This window comes from Lygodium microphyllum, chromosome 30 (assembly GCF_053477565.2).
Source record: "Lygodium microphyllum isolate KBCC chromosome 30, Lygodium_microphyllum_v1.1.10, whole genome shotgun sequence".
Lineage (NCBI taxonomy): Eukaryota > Viridiplantae > Streptophyta > Polypodiopsida > Schizaeales > Lygodiaceae > Lygodium > Lygodium microphyllum.
Genome location: NC_141164.1, coordinates 85,286,461 through 85,304,334, shown reverse-complemented (window position 1 = coordinate 85,304,334; position 17,874 = coordinate 85,286,461). Strand labels below are relative to the sequence as shown.

General features: G+C 40.3%; 1 protein-coding gene and 1 pseudogene across 1 annotated transcript; both read right to left on the bottom strand.

The window, feature by feature from the left end:
* Positions 1-3,466: 3,466 nt before the first annotated feature.
* Positions 3,467-6,143, bottom strand: LOC148010069 (purine permease 3-like). Its single transcript, XM_087672779.1, has 3 exons — positions 5,960-6,143; positions 4,839-5,551; positions 3,467-4,719 (listed from the first exon to the last, which is right to left on the bottom strand). Exons 1-3 carry the CDS (start codon positions 6,078-6,080, stop codon positions 4,300-4,302), a joined length of 1,254 nt encoding a protein of 417 aa, XP_087528905.1. The 5' UTR covers positions 6,081-6,143; the 3' UTR covers positions 3,467-4,299.
* A 2,845-nt stretch (positions 6,144-8,988) lies between these two features.
* LOC148010068 (uncharacterized) lies at positions 8,989-10,891 on the bottom strand (annotated as a pseudogene).
* Between the last annotated feature and the right edge of the window lie 6,983 nt (positions 10,892-17,874).

Sequence of the window (17,874 nt, the reverse complement as noted above, 5' to 3'; positions counted from 1 at the left end):
GATTTTAATATGCAAACCACATAAATGATTGGACATTAAATTCTTTTTCAAAGCATATTTTTTTATGAGGACACATTGCATGGAAGAACATGTTCATATAAAGAGAATGTATATTTTGAAGATTCCAAGGATGAGTGTACAATGCAAGAAAAGAAGGTTGAAGGAAACTCAAGATTGGGATAAAGCCACATTTGGAACATCAACTGGAACTTTGTTTTGAAGGGAATTGATTGGGTTTACACTTCTAATGAGAAAGCTATTCCAAGGAAGGGTCATTATGAGATAGTCCAGATCATACAGCGACATCATTTTGCATCTCACCTAAAAAGAATGTCCACGGTAGTACAAGTGCGGGGTTCCTACTTTAATTTTGTTAAGGGGGCTCTAGAAATTATTCGCGTCAAGAAAGGCTTCTTAACATTCCTCCAAAATAAGTGAAGTCTTAGAAGTGTTACACATCTCAAAGTTCTTAGGTGTTGGCTTTATCTTACAAGAAACTGCCAAACATGCCAATCAGTGACTTATGCAATATAGACTCACAATCGATTAAGGAGACTACTTACTATTGTTCTATTTGTTTTTCTATTTCAAGTCCAGTTTACTTGAACTGACATAATTTTTGACAAAAAACTCCAAATTGAGCACAGATTTGATAGCAAGAAAGCTTATGGGTCCCAGCACATCACTAAAATTGGTTTTCTTGAGAAAGGCATATCCTTAAGAGTTTCCTAAATAGAAACTTTTAGGGTGTCCAAGCAATGCATATCTACAATTCAACATATCTACAATCTAAAGGATGATTGATGATGATCGAGTGAACTTCTTCTATGCTTAAAATTCATAACAAAAGATGCTCATAACATAGTACATATACATCAAATTTAAGCATAAAAAGAATGTGAATCAATAATAGAAGAGATACTACATATGTATACTTCCTGATTGACTTCTTCAAGGAATTGGTTGCAATCAATCATGATAGCTCTGATACCATGTTTAAATGTAGAGAGAGAACATACGTAGAGACGCGATAGAGAGAGAAGAGACACATCATATACACTCCCAAAGACTATATCATATTGATCACAATCTACATATATATAGGTGAGACTTAGTCTGGATTTTTATGAAAGCAATGCTTTTATTGATAGTAGAGAAGAGGATACATCATCTAGTTGAAAAGGTGCATGGACAAAAGCTAGTGATATTGATAATGCAACACAAGAGAAAGATGAAGAAAAGTGAATGCCTTATAACAATGAAATTTATCTTTATTTTTAAATATATTTTTATTGAAATATCAATCATTTTTGTCAATTAGTATAAATTTAATAAATGTTTTAAAATCTCGTCAACATGTATATATAGAGTTTTCGTTAATAGTATGTTTTACATGATGGATAAAATTTGTGTACTTCTCTTAATATAGTCCCCTTTTAATTTTTCTTTCAAAATCTAAGTACTTTTCAAGATGACACATATGATATTATTCAAAAAATTTAGTCATTTTCATATGATTTTTTCAAAAGATTGACTTAAAAGAGTATGATTTTGAATAATAATACAAAAATTGTGGTTTTTAAAAGAATATTTGAAAATATTCCGAATGTTTCTCCTAAGACGAAATATTACCCAAAAGGTTTGCAAGTGTGTTTGTTTAGGATGTTAAGTAGGAGTAGTAATTGGAGATTTCTAGAATGTCAAGTGGGAGTGGTAGTTGGAGTTAGATATGGATTGTTTATTGCCAAGGATGTCAAATTGGAAATGGGCTAGTTGAAGTTTGTCACTCATCATTGGTGTAAGATTTTAGCTTAGGACCATAGAAGCTTCAAACGACTACATTTGCTTGTACCTATAAGGAAAGACCTCTCATGCTTTGTCTCCGTAGGGGATCCCTAGGTGCAGTTTCTATTTATGCATGGTTTTTTTTTTAATAGTTAGAATGTTATACCACTTAAAGGCTTCTAGTCTCTTAGAGTGCTATAGTATTGGAAGATCTAAGGAAGCTCATTAGAAAAAATAATATTGACTAATGTCAATAAGGTATTGATTCGTAGTCCTTGGAACCTAAGGTACGATATCCTCAAGATTGAAGTTTCGTCATTTGGGGACACCTTTGTTATTCTTGCTTTGATCCCTAAACTTAGTGACTTGTTCTATCCTACATTTCCTTTGTGAAGGTTTAATAGTAATATTGGTGAACTATTTTTAATCAAGTAAAATAGTTTAATTAAAAAATCACCATTTATCTAGATTAAGTTGAGAAAACTTTGATTTCTATTGCATCAACTTGATAACATTGGTTGTATGGTGTGTGCGGGGTTTTGTCTACTTAATGATTTATTTATGTGCAATCATTGAAATGCATCATTTATTTTTGTACACATTTAGAGGCTATGTTTTCATGTCACTTCTTCCAGGTGGAAGTTGCGAGTTGTAGGAGTTAGGTTATACTCAAGTGTGGCAAAGACATCAAGGAGTCATGGCCGTAGCTTTACTCGTAAGGGTAAGTATCATTCCCTATCCAAGCCTATTAGCAACATGTAACTCCTCTTTTGTAAAAACTTTATTCAAGTAGGGCCAAAGAGCAATTAAGGAGAGGTATCACAACAACATGGAGAAGTGTCACCTTCATGAACCTAGTGCTTTAGTAGCGCTAAAGAGCAGCTAAGGAGAGCCATTACCACAACATGGAGAAGTGTCACCTTTATGAACCTAGTGCTTTAGTGGTACCTAATTGGTTATAATGGACTAGACTATGTAAAGATTCATCATCCCAATTTCAAGAATATTAGAGCATAAGGTACACCCCATAACCATAGTTCAATTATACCTCTTGCTTACCCACTTAAGTGATCAGTGTGATAAGGATGACCAATTAAAATTCATAATGCAGTGACTAGGGTGCAAAATCATTCACTCATCTCATTTAATAAGCTTTACAATTGCATTAGAGAATATAGAGTGATACTCTCACCAAGAGTCTACATTTTTATAAGGCTCTTCTTGTACATGCATATGGCCTATGGTTAAAAACACAAAACTAAGATGCAAAATTGAAATTTTAGGTTTGTGCTAATATGTAGTTTTAGTACACATAAACCTAAATAATTTGGTGAACTATAAGCTAGCATGTACTATGAAGTGTGCACTAATTTTTTTTTGAGGATAATTCAAATGCAAGCCTAACTTATACCCCAATGATCACATGAAAGCTTAAAACCTATTCACTTTTGTAGTGGATCTTAAGCTATATGGAAGGCATTTGTATGGGAAAAAGTTAGTTTCTAAAGTATATACTAGTTATATTGTAAAGAAGGCTAGCAAAGATGACGAGAGAAAAACTAAATGGTTGAACAAACCCAGTTCTTCCAACTCAAAAGTTTTCCACCAAAGAAATAATGAAGTAATAAGTATGTCTAGTACAGTATTCCAATCTCCTAAACCTTAAGAGTGGATTCAACTATTCAAACCAAATGTGTGGAAATGCTTGTCCACTACTTACACCAAATTTGAAGTACGAGTTCAATTGTTCAATTCTTTAAACATCATCAATTGTCACGGTAGTTACTAATAAAGATTGTGTACACTTTTGACGATGACCATTAACTTCACTTCACAAATGCCAAATTGTTGTTTGATCGCATTCTGTCTTTGTCATATGGCCAAATTGTCTCTCAATCACATAGTCAAATGTGTGGTAAATTCTTTGTGGATGGTATTATTTGCGCTGAATCACCCAATGTGGAAGTTACTAGATGACCAGGGTCCAGTATACAGGGGAATAGAAATCGTTGACTGGTGACCTTCGAGAAGCATGTGCAAAATTAAAAGATATGTTGTTGACATTTTGCATATTCGTCTGGATCTGGTAGTTAGAATTTAAAACCTTCGCGGCGCGCTTACGTGAACGATTTTAAAAGTTGAAAGTCCGGGGTTGATGGGACGAGGGAGATGGTGATGCCCCAGGGTAGAGTACTGGCAAGGAAGAAAGAAGAGGGGGGCGACGCTGCGACGAATAATACAGAGATAAGGGACATAGTTGTACACTGAGGAGGAGAACTGTGAGAAGTGAGAAGGCTGTGGTCCGAGGATAGATCATTTACGTAGAAATTCTATCGGCTGGAGGTGCTGATGACGGATTTTAACGATGTGCTGTGACGTGTGACGCTGGTCGAGGTAGTCGCCATATATGTAGGAGCCGATGCCCCTACGTACTTATAATACAGAGATAATACAGTGAGGAGAAGGAGAACTGTGTGAAGTGACGAGGCTGTGGCACAGGCGAGGACAGGTCATTTACGTATCGATCCTTATACTGGCTGCAGATGCTGATGGCACGAGTTTTGACGATGTGCTGCGACGCTGGTCAAGGTAGCCACCGTAGATGTAGGAGCAGAAGCCCCAGAGGGAGAGGGCGAGGGCGATGCCCTTGGGGGCGTCGAAGTGGTCGCCGAAGAAGACGAGGGCGAGGAGGGGGAGGGCCGGGATCATGGCCGTCATGAGCACGCAGGACATCAGGGACGACGCCGCGAATATCACCCCCACGCCGCCCACGAGGTAGAGCTGCCAGCCTACCGCGGACCACAGCAGGGTCATGGCGTACTTCGTCGGCCCCAGGTCGAAGGCGTGCATCGCCTCGTGATGGATGGCTTTGAGATCTCCTGCGGCCCACATCCCGATCAGCGACACCACGGAGGCCACGATGGAGATGGCCACCTGCAGCACAACATGCATTCTCGTTCTCTCAGTCGACTTAAGTTAAAGCGTCTCTCACTCACTTGCGAGGCAGCTTATATGCTAACCTAGTTAAAGCGTCAACAACAAACACTACGTACCTGGACCTCCATCACCACCACGAAGCTGCGCTGTGTCTGCCGGCCTCCCACCACGCCTTTCAAGTACAGCAGCTCGATCAGCGGCAACAGCAGCGCAAACAGGGCCGACGCAGCAATGGTCGTCACAAACCCGACGACGTACTGCGCTTTCGTCACGCCATTCGGCCGGTCCGTTGGCCCCGCGCTCACCCCCATGAGCACCGTCCCGGCCGTGATGCACACGACGCAGTTTACCACGTACGCTGTCACGCGCTGCCGCAGCAGCGCCACTACGAACAGCGCGTTGAATGCAAGCTGCGTCGACGACACGATCGAGTTGGTGCTGACGGGCAGGTACGACAGGCCCCAGGAGTAGAGCAGGTTGTCGAAGGCCGTCATGCAGCCCAGGGCCGCGTAGATCATACCCAGCTTCGGCGTCAGCGGGGTCGGCCTTACCCCCTGCCACTTGTAGCACACCAGCAGGACTACGGCTATTACCGGCCAGCCCGTGCTCTCTATCCATGTGTATAGCCATCTCCGCGCGCCCCCGTGCGCGAAGTAGAGCCGCCCTAGCAGTGTGCCCGAGGACAGCCCCAGCACTAGCGCTATGCTGCTCACTGTCATCAGCGCCCAGAAGCCTATCTCTTTCCCGAACAGTACTGTCCTGCACCTCCAGCTCGTCGAGCGTGGGTCATCTAGCGGAGCGCTGCTGCCCATCCTTACCTCGCAATGTTCTGCAGTTTTATATATACATATACCATTACCACCAATTGTCAAATACGAGAAAGAAACCGCAGTGCCGAGATTCCGAGAATCAATCTTATCCCCAGACATTAATCAATGACGATAACACAGTCACAACGCTCAAGCAGTCGCTAAGGTCACCACATTAACATGAACGAACAACATAACGGCACACGAGAATGTTCTAATGGCGTCTATTACAGATCCATGAAGGATAGAAACCCTGCGTCATATATTCTTCTTTAGCTGTGGTGCGATAGCTTATATTTCCATCAGTGCAAACAACGGTCTTATTGACAGGAGCGCAGAACATACAATTAAAGCATACAAGCAACGCATTCAGATCATGAACAATACGAGGGACGATCACGTTATACAGTGTCCGTCTGGTGGCTTACCACGTTGCTCTAGCAGAGACTCCCCCATCACCACTACTTGCTCATCCGGCCGCTTAATAGGAGACGTGGAGTGCTGGCTTTCTGGCTTACCAGACTCGACCTCCAACGCAAGAGCGCCCATCGGTATAAAAGAGCGAGAGGGAGTGGGACTTTGCGAGTGGGGGATGAAAATTGAGAGCCAGAAATGCTTTCCTCTGCGGACCGAGTGGCGACCATCTCAGGCAACAAGTATTTATAAGCTCACGAGTCACTATTGCGCACATGATCCTAACTATGCTTTGTAGGCGTCGGCGGCTGACAACAATGTCAAGACCCGTGAGAACTACAGTTTCGTCCGGCTTCAACTATACATATTACAAAGGGCCCCGGCCGGCTACCCGGGTCCTGGACCACTCCTAAAAGCCGCTGTCATAGAGAACTTTCGACACTTAACTTAGAACATTCAACATATCGAAGGACCTGATAACCGCCCAACTAAAAACTAGAGTCTAGCTCTACATGTTACACAGATCCTGATAGCATATAACTCGGATACGAAATGTGATGTGAGGCATAAAGGAAAGAGAAGTGAATGATGTTTCAAAGGCTAATTGATGTCAGTTTGACTAGATAGATGTTTTGTTCGGTGCACACATACTCATCCACGTCTTTCAAAACAATTAGTGCTGCACTCTATACACGAACTCACTTTTATCATTGTCTTTGTAATTTACAACTATTGCTTCGTTAAATGATGTCCAGTCCTTATAATTTTGGAGGAGAATGTCCATATTGAATTGAAATAAATAAACATGTGGCTTCTTAAAGTTTACTTATTGTTAATAAAGCTCTCGAAAGGCTTTTCTTTGTCGCATTGAATACTACTTTTTCTTTCAAAACTATAATTGTTGTTGAGATAATGTATAGAGAGAGGACTCCAAGAGTATAAGGAGTGACACATGAGTAACACTTTGTATTCTCCACACAAAAGACAACTTTATGCATCTAACCTTATCTATCAACTCATCTTACAACTATATTATTTTCACTTTAGGTTCGGAAAGCTCCAAACCTCCAGAGGGCTTCCCAAACATGCTCCCTTTTCCAAACCTTCTTTTTTCAATCAAAACCTCCTCGTCTCCCCTTTTTCTCAAGTGTAATCTTTCATTTTCTCTTCCCCTTCTCCTTTTTCATTAAAGCCTCCGCCCTTCCATTTTTAAAAATTAAAACCCCCTCCCCTCTCTCTCACTTATAATCTCTCTCTTTATTTTCCCCCTTGCCCCTCTCTCTCTCTCTCATGGGTAGGGCCTAGGTTCTCTCTCTCTCTCTCATTAAACTTTTCCTTTAATTAAATTTTTCTTTTAAAGTTTTTTAACATAGTTTTTCATACACTTGAGAGCGAGAGAGAGAGAGAGAATAATAATAATAATAATAATAATAATAACAATAAGGATAAAAAGAAGAAGATGGAGAGAGGAGGGGGGAATGAGAAAAGATAAAAGTCTTTTTTAAATTAACATTTTTCTTCTCCCCCTCCCTCTCTCTCTCTCTCATGTGTAGGGCCCAGGTTTTCTCTCTCTCTCTCTCTCTCTCTCTCTTTGTTAGATTAAACTTTTTAATTTAATTTTGTTAAATTAAAATAAGGAGAGAGAGAGATATATATATATAGAGATAGAGAAATATATAAAGAGCAAAAAAGAAAGAAGAGGAGAGAAAAGGAGAGAGAGACGGAACAGAGAGAAATACAATTATAGAGAGAGGAAATATACAATTTAAGAGAGAGAGAGAGAGGAAAAGAAAAAGGGAAAAGAGAGGAGAGAGGGGGAGAAGAAAAGCGGGGAAGAGATAGAAAGAGAAAATAAGGAGAGAGAATTATAGAGAGAGAAAAGATAAAATTTAAAAGAAAGAAAAAAGGAAAAAAGTTGAAGAGAAGAAAAAAAGAAAAAAAGAGGAGAGAGAAGGAAAAGAGAGAAGGGGGGAGAGAGAGAGAGAGAAGAAAAATAATAATAATAAGAAAGAGAAAAAAAGAAAAAAAAGAAGAGAGATGGGGAAATGAGAAAAGAGAAAAGTATTTTTTAAATTTAAATATTTTTTTAGAGAGAGGGGAAGGGAGAGAGGAGAGAAGGGGAGAGAGAGAGAGAGAGAGAGAAGATAAAATTTAAAAGAGAGAGAAGAAAAAGATAAAATTTAAAAGAAAGAGAGGGAGAGAAGAAAAAAAGAAAAATTAGGAGAAAGGGGAGGAGAAGAAAAGGGGGCGAAGAGAAAGAGAGAGAGAGAGACAGAGAGAGACAGAGAGAGAGAAAGAAGAGAGAGAATATAAGCATAAAAAGAGAATTATATATAGAAAAAAGATAAATTTTATATACTTCAAGAAAGACTAAGGGGGGAGGGAGGGGGAGGAAGAAAGTGAGAGAAGAAGAAGAAGAAGAGAAGAAGAAGAAGAAGAAGAAGAGAGAGAGAGAAAGAAGAAAAATTTTAAAAAGAAAATGAAGAGAGAAAAGAAGTTTTAAAAAAAGTAAAAAAGAGGAGAGGGAGAGAGAAGGAAAAGAGAGAAGAGAAGGGTGCGAATAAAAGAAGAGGAATAGAGAGAAGAAAAGTGGGGAGAGAAAAAAAGGAGAGAGAGAAAGAAAGAAAGAAAGAAAGAAAGTTATATTAACGTCTTCTAAAGACCAAAACTGGCCTATGAGACAAACTGTGATATAGCTGATGAGGTCCAGCAATCCAAAATAAAAGTGCTGAATGAAAAGCTAAAAACTGGAAACTAAAAATACGGTGCTGTGAGTGTGATAAGTGTCGTGTATGTGTATGTGCGTATGTAGCTCTGGTACTCCAGATAATGGCTACAAAAGGGGAAAAAATATCGGCTGTGATAGGGGAACAACTGTCGGCTGTGATAAAGTGGTGCGATGTGTATATGTAACAGATGCAGGGAGATATACTATCCTGGGATGTAGTAGCAGTCGTCGAAGTCGCTAATAGCAGGTGATCCCTTCTGGATGCAGGATGTGGTACATCGGCGGTGGAGAAAGAGCAAACTGGAGATCTGAGATCTAATGTGTCGAGTGTCGTCGGATCTCAGTCTGCTGTCGATGTAGATCAAGAATCCTCCGGATCTCCTGTCGGTGTGGCTATGGGGTCCGAAACCCATGGATCCTCGTGCGGCGTCGGGTACGCTGGTCCTCAGCCTGCTGTAGTGTGAGCCCGGAGGTCTGGCTGGAGGCTGGTACAGTAGCTCTCACTCTGTCTGTCTGAAAGAACTGTGTAATAGTCGTCTGGGTGGGCCCCTCTCTGACTGGGACCCGCTGTGTGCTCTGCTCTCTGATGTGCCATGCCTCTCCCAGAAAACGGCCAAATGATCTCTGATCCATATCAGTCATACATCCCTGAAGTGAGCTGCTCAATGTGTATCTAGATCTCAACTCTGAGTATGCCGGGCATCTGAGAACAAAATGCTCCTCATTCTCCACCTCTGATCTGCAAAGGGGACATATCCTCTCCTCCCGTGGGATGCCACTGGCTCTGCCACTCTCAATCATAAGCTGATGTGATGATACCCTGAGCTGTCCAATAAGAACTCTCAATCGATGTGGCATATAGATCTGCATATATCTCGGAATCTCTATGAATCCCTGCTCTGATATACTCAAGAACTGTGTATAATAATGTGCCATCTTCGATGGTAGTGGCTGTGCAGGGCTGACCCATGTCCTCTGTATATAAATATGCCATATCTCCTGTCTGATGACTCTGTTCCTCTTAGAGAGAGAGAGGGTGTAAGTGGGAGACTGAGTATCATATAGAAGAGGTGGGAGTCTATCAATGGCCAGCCCATGTCTGTCAAACCAAGCTCTAGTCTGTGCATACCATTGATGTGGTATCCCCCGCTCGAGCCATCTCCTCAGATGCCATATATGCTCTGTATGCAATGCGATCTCTGTCCATATCCTGAAATCTGTGTAGGAAGCAGACTGTCTGAAATAATGCCTTGACTAGCATGGGCGGTGTGGCAAGCTCTGCTCGCATAATGTCATGTGGGACTGAGGCCTTGCTGTGAATTAATCTAGATATCATGATCACCTGAGGTCTCTCCATCAATGTCCATACATAATCGGCAAGGCCTGGCCCCCATATAGCTGCTCCATACATCAATGCTGGAGTGACTAGAGTATCAAAGAGCCACCCCTTGGTGCAGGGCTCCTGGAAATGTGCCTGATGACACTATCGCTCCATAAGAGCCAATGTTGAGTATCCTCTAGTGAGGCGGTCACGAGCTGCTTGTGTCATTGAGAAAGTCCCTGAAGTTGCTGTAAAGGTAACTCCCAAATATGCATATGATCCAGTGACCTCAATACTCCCTCTTGCTGCCATGAAAATACTCTGTCTGCGTATCTGAGCTGATGTATGGAATATAAGAACCTTGGTTTTACCAAAGTTCACTGTCATGCCTCTCTGTATGCAAAAATCATCCAATGCTAATAAATGCTGCTGTAATCCCTGAGCTGAGTCTGAGACCAACACAATATCATCTGCATATAGTAAGATATGAACTGTGGCTCCACTGAGATCTATACCTCCACTGGCTCGCTGTTGAATAAACTCTGCTATCTCATCAATGTATAGCCCAAATAGAGTCGGTGAGAGTGGGCATCCTTGTTTCACACCAATGGTGCTCACAAGGGAATCTGATATACCTCCCGGACATCTGACTCTGCTAGTAACCCGCTCATATAGTGCATAAATACCGCACGTCATGTCATCATCCACCCCCACATCAAGTAGGCGTTTGAAAAGCCTCTCTCTCGGAACCATGTCAAAGGCTTTGCGGAAATCCACAAAGCAATAGTACAATCTCTGTTTCTTCACTCCTGTCTGGTCGATCAGACAACGGAGAGTGAAGATGTAGTCTATGGTAGAAAATGCCCGTCTGAACCCTGCCTGTCTGGGTGTGCGCATGCACTCTCTCTCTGCCAGCGTGCTGAGCTTCTCCTCCATCACCGTGCCATAAAGTTTGGCCAAAACTGGCCCAATCATGATGGTCCTATATGTGTTAGGATCCATAGGATCCCCTGACTTGTGGATAAGTACAATGGTGTGCTCTGTCCACGAGTCAGGGAACCCCTCAGACAATGCACGGTTGAAGAGGTGAGAAATGAGTGGAGCCAATGTGTCTCTGCCATATATAATATGCTCTGCCTGAAGATCAAACTAGTCTCGAGCGTGGCCATGCTGTAACCGTGAGATAGCATGTTTCACCATACTAGTGGTGAAAAATGATGAAATACCCGGTCTCGGTGTACATGGTGTGGGTATCAGTAGTTGTGCGGGTACATGATATAAACTCTGTGTGTATCCATGCCATACTGCAGGGTCATGTATCGGTGTGGGTGAGCGTGGTTCTCTGATCTGCCTCCATGCCTCTGCACAATCTCTGCTCATAAGAAGGTGGTATATATCCCAATATCTCTCCTCCTCCCATTCCCGCTTTTTACGGCAGGTCAAGCGGTGCATGCGTCTCTGCGCCTGTCTGTGTGTGATCTCTCCTCTGGCCTCCAAATCGTGTAGCTGTCGACGTAGATCTCTACACTCATCATCATACCACCTGTTCTGTGGCATGGTACCGGTCCGAGGGGGGTGCATGTATGTGTGATGTGGAAAACTGAGTGTAGCAAAATCATGCAGAATGCGTGTGATATCAGTGGTTAGTGTATCAAGGGGTGTGTATGGATCAAGTGACGTGATGTGCTCCTCCAGATGCTGTGAGTAAACATGTGAGAGCTCATGAGTGAAGTGTATGGTAGTATGCATGTGGGGTATGATATCTGCAGGTGGTGATGGTAATGAGGTGAGGAGTGAGAAATTGAGAAAGGTGTGATCGGCACCGAGTGGAAGTCTCCCAAGGCCGAAGGACTCGATAGTATGCATCCCATCGATCGGTTCGAGCAGATAATCTATAGTACTCTCGCCCCCCCATGTGGGAAGCATGTAAGACCTCCTGAATATGGCCATCGTGCCATCCCGTTATAAATAACGAGATGATGTCTACTACCAAGCTCAAGTAAATGCCCTCCATACCCTGTGGCATCTGGCTCAGTATCTGCTGACTCCCTACTGATCCCCAACTCCTCAGGGTCTAATGCTCTCATGATCTCTGGCTGCTCCATATCAAAACTCTCACACTGTTGGCTCTGTGTGCGCCCGTTGAAGTTCCCCATAAAGAAGACCTCACCCAAACTAGAACACAGAATAATGTCCTCTGAGAGCTGTGAATAAGGGGAGGGGGAATCTCTGGCCTGAATATCACCCTGCGTAGTAGCATATCTGGACCCTCGTGGTGAAAAGTAGCATACTGCCATATAGATCCATCTCTCATCTGATATCTGCACTTTGATCCATATGTAACTGGCCTCCTCATCTCGTCTCATTAACTGGATATGTCTCTGTATCCCCTGACGGAATAGAACTGCCACCCTCCTGAGCCCCTAGATGTGCTCTGCCTAGTAGTAGCCCGGTATGCAGATACCCACTCAAATCCTGTAATGCATGGAAGCCCTCTCTCTGGGCTCTCATGTGTCTCTGTGAGGCATATAACATCATGGTCGGGTAAAATCTCCTCAAGTCTGTCCGGTCGTGACCATAGGGAGCTGTTGCAGTTCCAAACTGCCACACGTATCGGGGTCTCCTGTACAGTCCTCTGCCCCATCTCATAGGCCACGCCCCCCTATTTGGTGAAACGTCCATCTATAAAAATCCAGCCATCTCGATAGAAGGCCTTACGGCCTTCTCTACGTGCTTGGAGTATCTGTGGCATGCATGCTCGTCTGTGTGCAATCTGCATCTGAGTCAGGTCCTCATCCATGAAGATGGGAGCCCCAGTCATCCCTCGGAGCGAAATCCGCTTCCGAAAGAAAGCGGCTATGTCCTCCAGTGTGCTCATATGTAATATCAGAGCTCTGACCCTGGTAGTATCTCGTCCTGCACGCCATGCCTGAGTAAAGGGCATGCTCGTGTACCCTAGTCAGGTGCATAGTCCGCGTGCGTCCTCCTCCGGAGAGGCCCCTTTGGGGAGCCCGGTAATACGCACGTTCAATTTATGCGCGTTCCTAAGCCTCTCCTCCTCTAAGGTCTCCTGAACCCGGACTACCTCCTCCTTTTTATTTTCTTCCTGGACCTCCTTCTTAACGTTCTTCTTCACTACCTCAATCCACCCCTCCTTATTCCCTTCTAATTCTTCCTTCATGTTTGCTTTGATTTTTTCCTAAATAAACTAAAATAGAAGGCAAAGAAAGAGAGAGAGAGAACTATATTATTTTGATTATAGGTTTGGAAAGCCTTAAACCTCTAAAGGGCTTCCTGGAGCAATTTCCTTTTCCAAACCTCTTTTTTTCAATCAAAACCCTCTCCCCTCCCCTCTTTCTTACATGTAATCTCTCATTTTCTCTTCCCTCTCTCTTTTTTCATTAAAGCCTCTCTCCCTCCCCTTACCTCCCTTTTTAAAATTAAAATCCCCTCCCTTCTCTCTCACTTATAATCTCTCTTTTTCTTTTTCCCCTCCCCCCTCTCTCTCTTATGTGTAGAGCCTAGGTTCTCTCTCTCTCTCTCTCTCTCTCTCTCTCCCCTTTAATAAAATCAAATTTCTTTTTAAATAAAAAATCTCTCTCTCTCTCTTAGATTAAACTTTTTTTAATTAATTTTTTAAAAGTTTGTTAAACATAGTTTTTCATACACTTGAGAGAGAGAGAGAATAATAATAATAATAATAATAAGATGTAGAGAGGAGGGGGGAAGAGGAAAAAGAATAGCCTTTTTTATATTAACATTTTTCTTCTCCCCATCCCTCACTCTCTCATGCGTAGGGCCTAGGTTTTCTCTCCCTCTCTCTCTCTCTATTAGATTAAACTTTTTAATTTAATTTTTTAAATTAAAATAAGGGGGAGAGAGAGAGAGAGAGAAATATACAAAGAGCAAAAAAGAAAGAAGAGGAGACAAAGGGAGAGAGACAGAATAGAGAGAAAGAGAATTATAGAGAGAGGAAATATACAATTTAAGAGAAAGAAAGAGAGAGGAAAAGAAAAAAATGAAAAGAGACGAGAGAGAGGGAGAAGAAAAGCAGAAAAGAGACATAAAGAGAAAATAAGGAAAGAGATTTGAACACAAAGAGAGAATTATAGAGAGAGAAAATATAAAATTTAAAAGAAAGAGAAGAAAAAAATTTAAAGAGAGAAGAAAAAAACAAAAAAAAGAGAGAGAAGGAAAAGAGAGAAGAGAGGAGAGAGAGAGAGACTCGGGTAAGTTACTCATGAATATATGTGTGCATCACGTGGGTTTCAAATAAGATATTTTTAAAATACAATTTTTATATAAATTTTCCATATAAAAGGGTTATTTATAGATTGAATAGAAAAGGGCTATGTTTTATTAAAGAAAAATTCACATATAAGGATATTTATAAATAGTCATTGAACGCATGTGACATAGAGGATATACATATAGTAACTTCCCCAAGGAGAGAGAAAGAAAGAAAGAGAGAAGAAGAATAAGAATAAGAAAGAGAGAAAAAAAAGAGATGGAAAAAAAGAGAAAAGCGAAAAGTCCTTTTTAAATTTAAATATTTTTTGAGAGAGAGAGGAAGGGTGAGAGGAGATAAGGGGAGAGTGAGAGAGATAGAGAGAGAGAAAAGATAAAATTTAAAACAGAGAGAGAGAAGAAAAAGATCAAATTTAAAAGAGAGAGAGGGAAAGAAGAAAAAAAAGAAAAAGAAAAAATAGGAAAATTAGGAGAAAGGGGAGGAGAAGAAAAGGGGATGAAGAGGGAGAGAGAGAGAGAGAGAGAGAGAGAGAGAGAGAGAAGAGAAGAAGAGAGAGAATATAAGCATAAAGAGAGAATTATATATAGAAAATATAAAATTTATATGCTTTAAGAAAGACTAAGGGGGGAGGGAGGGGGAGGAAGAAAGTGAAAGAAGAAGAAGAAGAAGTGAGAGAGAGAGAAGAAAATTTTTAAAAAGAAAATGAAGAGAGAGAAAAGAAGAAAAAAAAGAGAAAAGAGGAGAGGGAGAGAAGAAAAAGAGAGAAGAGAAGGGTGAGAATAAAAGGAGAGAGATGGAGAGAAGAAAAGCAGGGAGAGAAAAAAAGGAGAGAGAGAGAGAGAAAACCAAGAGAGGAGAAAAAATAAACTAAAATAGAAGGCAGAGAAAGAAAGAGAGAGAACTATATTATTTTTGCTATAGGTTTGGAAAGCCTTGAACCTCTAGAGGGCTTCCTGGAGCAGTTCCCTTTTCCAAACCTCATTTTCTCAATCAAAACCCCCTTTCCTCCCCTCTTTCTCATATGTAATCTCTCATTTCCTCTTCCCCCTCCCTTTCTTCATTAAAGCCTCCCTCCCTCCCGTCACCTCCCTTTTTTAAATTAAAATCCCCTCCCCTCTCTCTCACTTATAATCTCTTTCTTTCTTTTTCCCTTCCCCCCTCTCTCTCTCATGTGTAGAGCCTAGGTTCTCTCCCTCTCTCCTTTAATAAAATCAAACTTCTTTTTAAATTAAATCTCTCTCTCTCTCTCATTAAAATTTTCTCTTAATGATTTTTTTAAAAAAGTTTGTTAAACATAGTTTTTCATACACTTGAGAGAGAGAGAGAGAGAAGAAGAATAATAATAAGAATAAGGATAAAAAGAAGAAGATGCAGAGAGGAGGGGGAAAGAGAAAAGAGAATAGTCTTTTTTAAATTAACATTTTTATTATCTCCCTCCCTCTCTCTCTCTCTCTCATGCGTAGGGCCTAGGTTTTTTTTAATATCTCTATTAGATTAAAATTTTCAATTTATTTTTTTAAAATTAAAATAAGGAGAGAGAAAGAAATATACAAAGAGAAAAATAGAAAGAAGAGGAGATGAAGGGAGAGAGACGGAACATAGAGAAAGAGAATTATAGAGAGAGAAAATATACAATTTAAGAGAAAGAAAGAGAGAGAGGAAAAGAAAAAAGAAAAAGAGAGGAGAGAGGGGGAGAAGAAAAGTGGGGGAGAGATAGAAAGAGAAAATAAGGAGAGAGAATTTAAACACAAAGAGAGAATTATATAGAGAGAAAATATAAAATTTAAAAGAAAGAGAAAAGAAGAGAATTTAAAGAGAGAAGAAAAAAAGAAAAAAAAAAGAGGAGAGAGAAGAGAGGAGAGAGAGAGAGAGTGTGTGTGTGAGACTCAGGTAAGTTACTCATGAATATATGTGCGCATCACATGGGTTCAAAATAAGGTATTTTTAAAATACCATTTTAATATAATTTTTACATATAAAAGGGTGTAATATAAAGGGGTTATTTACAGATTGAATAGAAAAGGGCTATGTTTTATTAAAGAAAAATTCACAGATAAAGATATTTATAAATATTCATTGAACGCACGTGACGTAGAGGATATACATATAGTAATTTCCTCGAGGAGAAAGAAAGAAAGAAACAGAGAAGAAGAATAAGAAGAAGAAAGAGAAAAAAAGAAAAAGAGGAAGAGAGATGGAAAAAAAGAGAAAAGCGAAAAGTCTTTTTTAAATTGAAATATTTTTTAGAGAGAGAGGAAGAGAGAGAGGAGATAAGGAGAGAGAGATATATATATATATATAGAGAGAAAAAATATAAAATTTAAGAGAGAGAGAGAGAGAAGAAAAAGATCAAATTTAAAAGAGAGAGAGGGAGAGAAGAAAAAAATGGAAATTAGGAGAAAGGGGAGGAGAAGAAAAGGGGGCGAGGAGAGAGAAAGAGAGAGAGAGAGGAGAGGAGAATAAGAGAGATAATATAACCATAAAGAGAGAATTATATATAGGAAAAAGATAAAATTTATATATTTTAAGAAAGACTAAGGGGGGAGGGAGGGGGAGGAAGAAAGTGAAAGAAGAAGAATAATAAGAAAAGAGAGAGAGAGAGAGAGAGAGAGAGAAGAAAAATGTGAAAAAGAGAATAAAGAGAGAGAATAATAAGAAAATAAAAAGGAAAAAAGAGAAGAGAGAGAGAGAAGGAAAAGAGAGAAGAGAGGGGTGAGAAAAAACGGAGAGATAGAGAGAGAAGAAAAGTGGGAAGAGAAAAAAAGGAGAGAGAGAACCAAGAGAGGAGAAAAATAAACTAAAATATAAGATAAAGAAAGAGAGAGAGAGAACTATATTATTTTCGTTATAGGTTTGGAAAGCCTCGAACTTCTAGAGGGCTTCCCGAACCGGCTCTCTTTTTCAAACCTCTTTTTTTCAATCAAAACCCCCTCCCTTCCCCTCTTTCTCACATGTAATCTCTCATTTTCTCTTCCCCCTCCCTTTCTTCATTAAAGCCTCCCCCCTTCCCCTCTCTCTCACTTATAATCTCTCTCTTTCTTTTCCCCCTCCCCCTCTCTCTCTCATATGTAGAGCCTAACTTCTCTCTCTCTCTCCTTTTATAAAATCAAACTTATTTTTAAATAAAAATTTTCTCTCTCTTTTAGATAAAAAATTTTAATTTAAACTTTTCTTTTAATTAAACATTATTAAAAGTTTTTTTTTAATTTAAAGTTTTTTTAACATAGTTTTTCACACACTTTGAGAGAGAGAGAGAGAGAGAGAGAGAGAGAGGAAGAAGAATAATAAGAAGAAGAAGGATAAAAAGAAGAAGATGGAGAGAAGAGGGGGAAAGAGGAAAGAGAATAGTCTTTTTTAAATTAACATTTTTCTTCTCCCCCTCCCCCCTTTATCTCATGTGTAGCACCTAGGTTTTTTTTTCTCTCTCTCTCTCTCTTTATTTTTATTAAAAATTTTAAATTAAATTAAAAATTTTAATCTAATTGTGTGAGAGAGAAAAATATACAAAGAGCAAGAAAGAAAGAAGAGGAGACGGAGGGAGAGAGAGAGGGAACAAAGCAAAAGAGAATTATAGAGAGAAGAAATATACAATTTAAGAGAGAGAGAGAGAGAGAGAGAGAGAGAGAGAAAG

Excerpts from the sequence above, each read along its gene's own strand:
- LOC148010069 (XM_087672779.1), bottom strand. The coding sequence starts at position 6,080 with ATGGGCGCTCTTGCGTTGGAGGTCGAGTCTGGTAAGCCAGAAAGCCAG. Across the intron at positions 5,552-5,959 it reads GTCTCTGCTAGAGCAACGTG|AACATTGCGAGGTAAGGATG; the intron begins GTAAGCCACCAG and ends ATAAAACTGCAG. Across the intron at positions 4,720-4,838 it reads TGGTGGTGATGGAGGTCCAG|GTGGCCATCTCCATCGTGGC; the intron begins GTACGTAGTGTT and ends GTTGTGCTGCAG.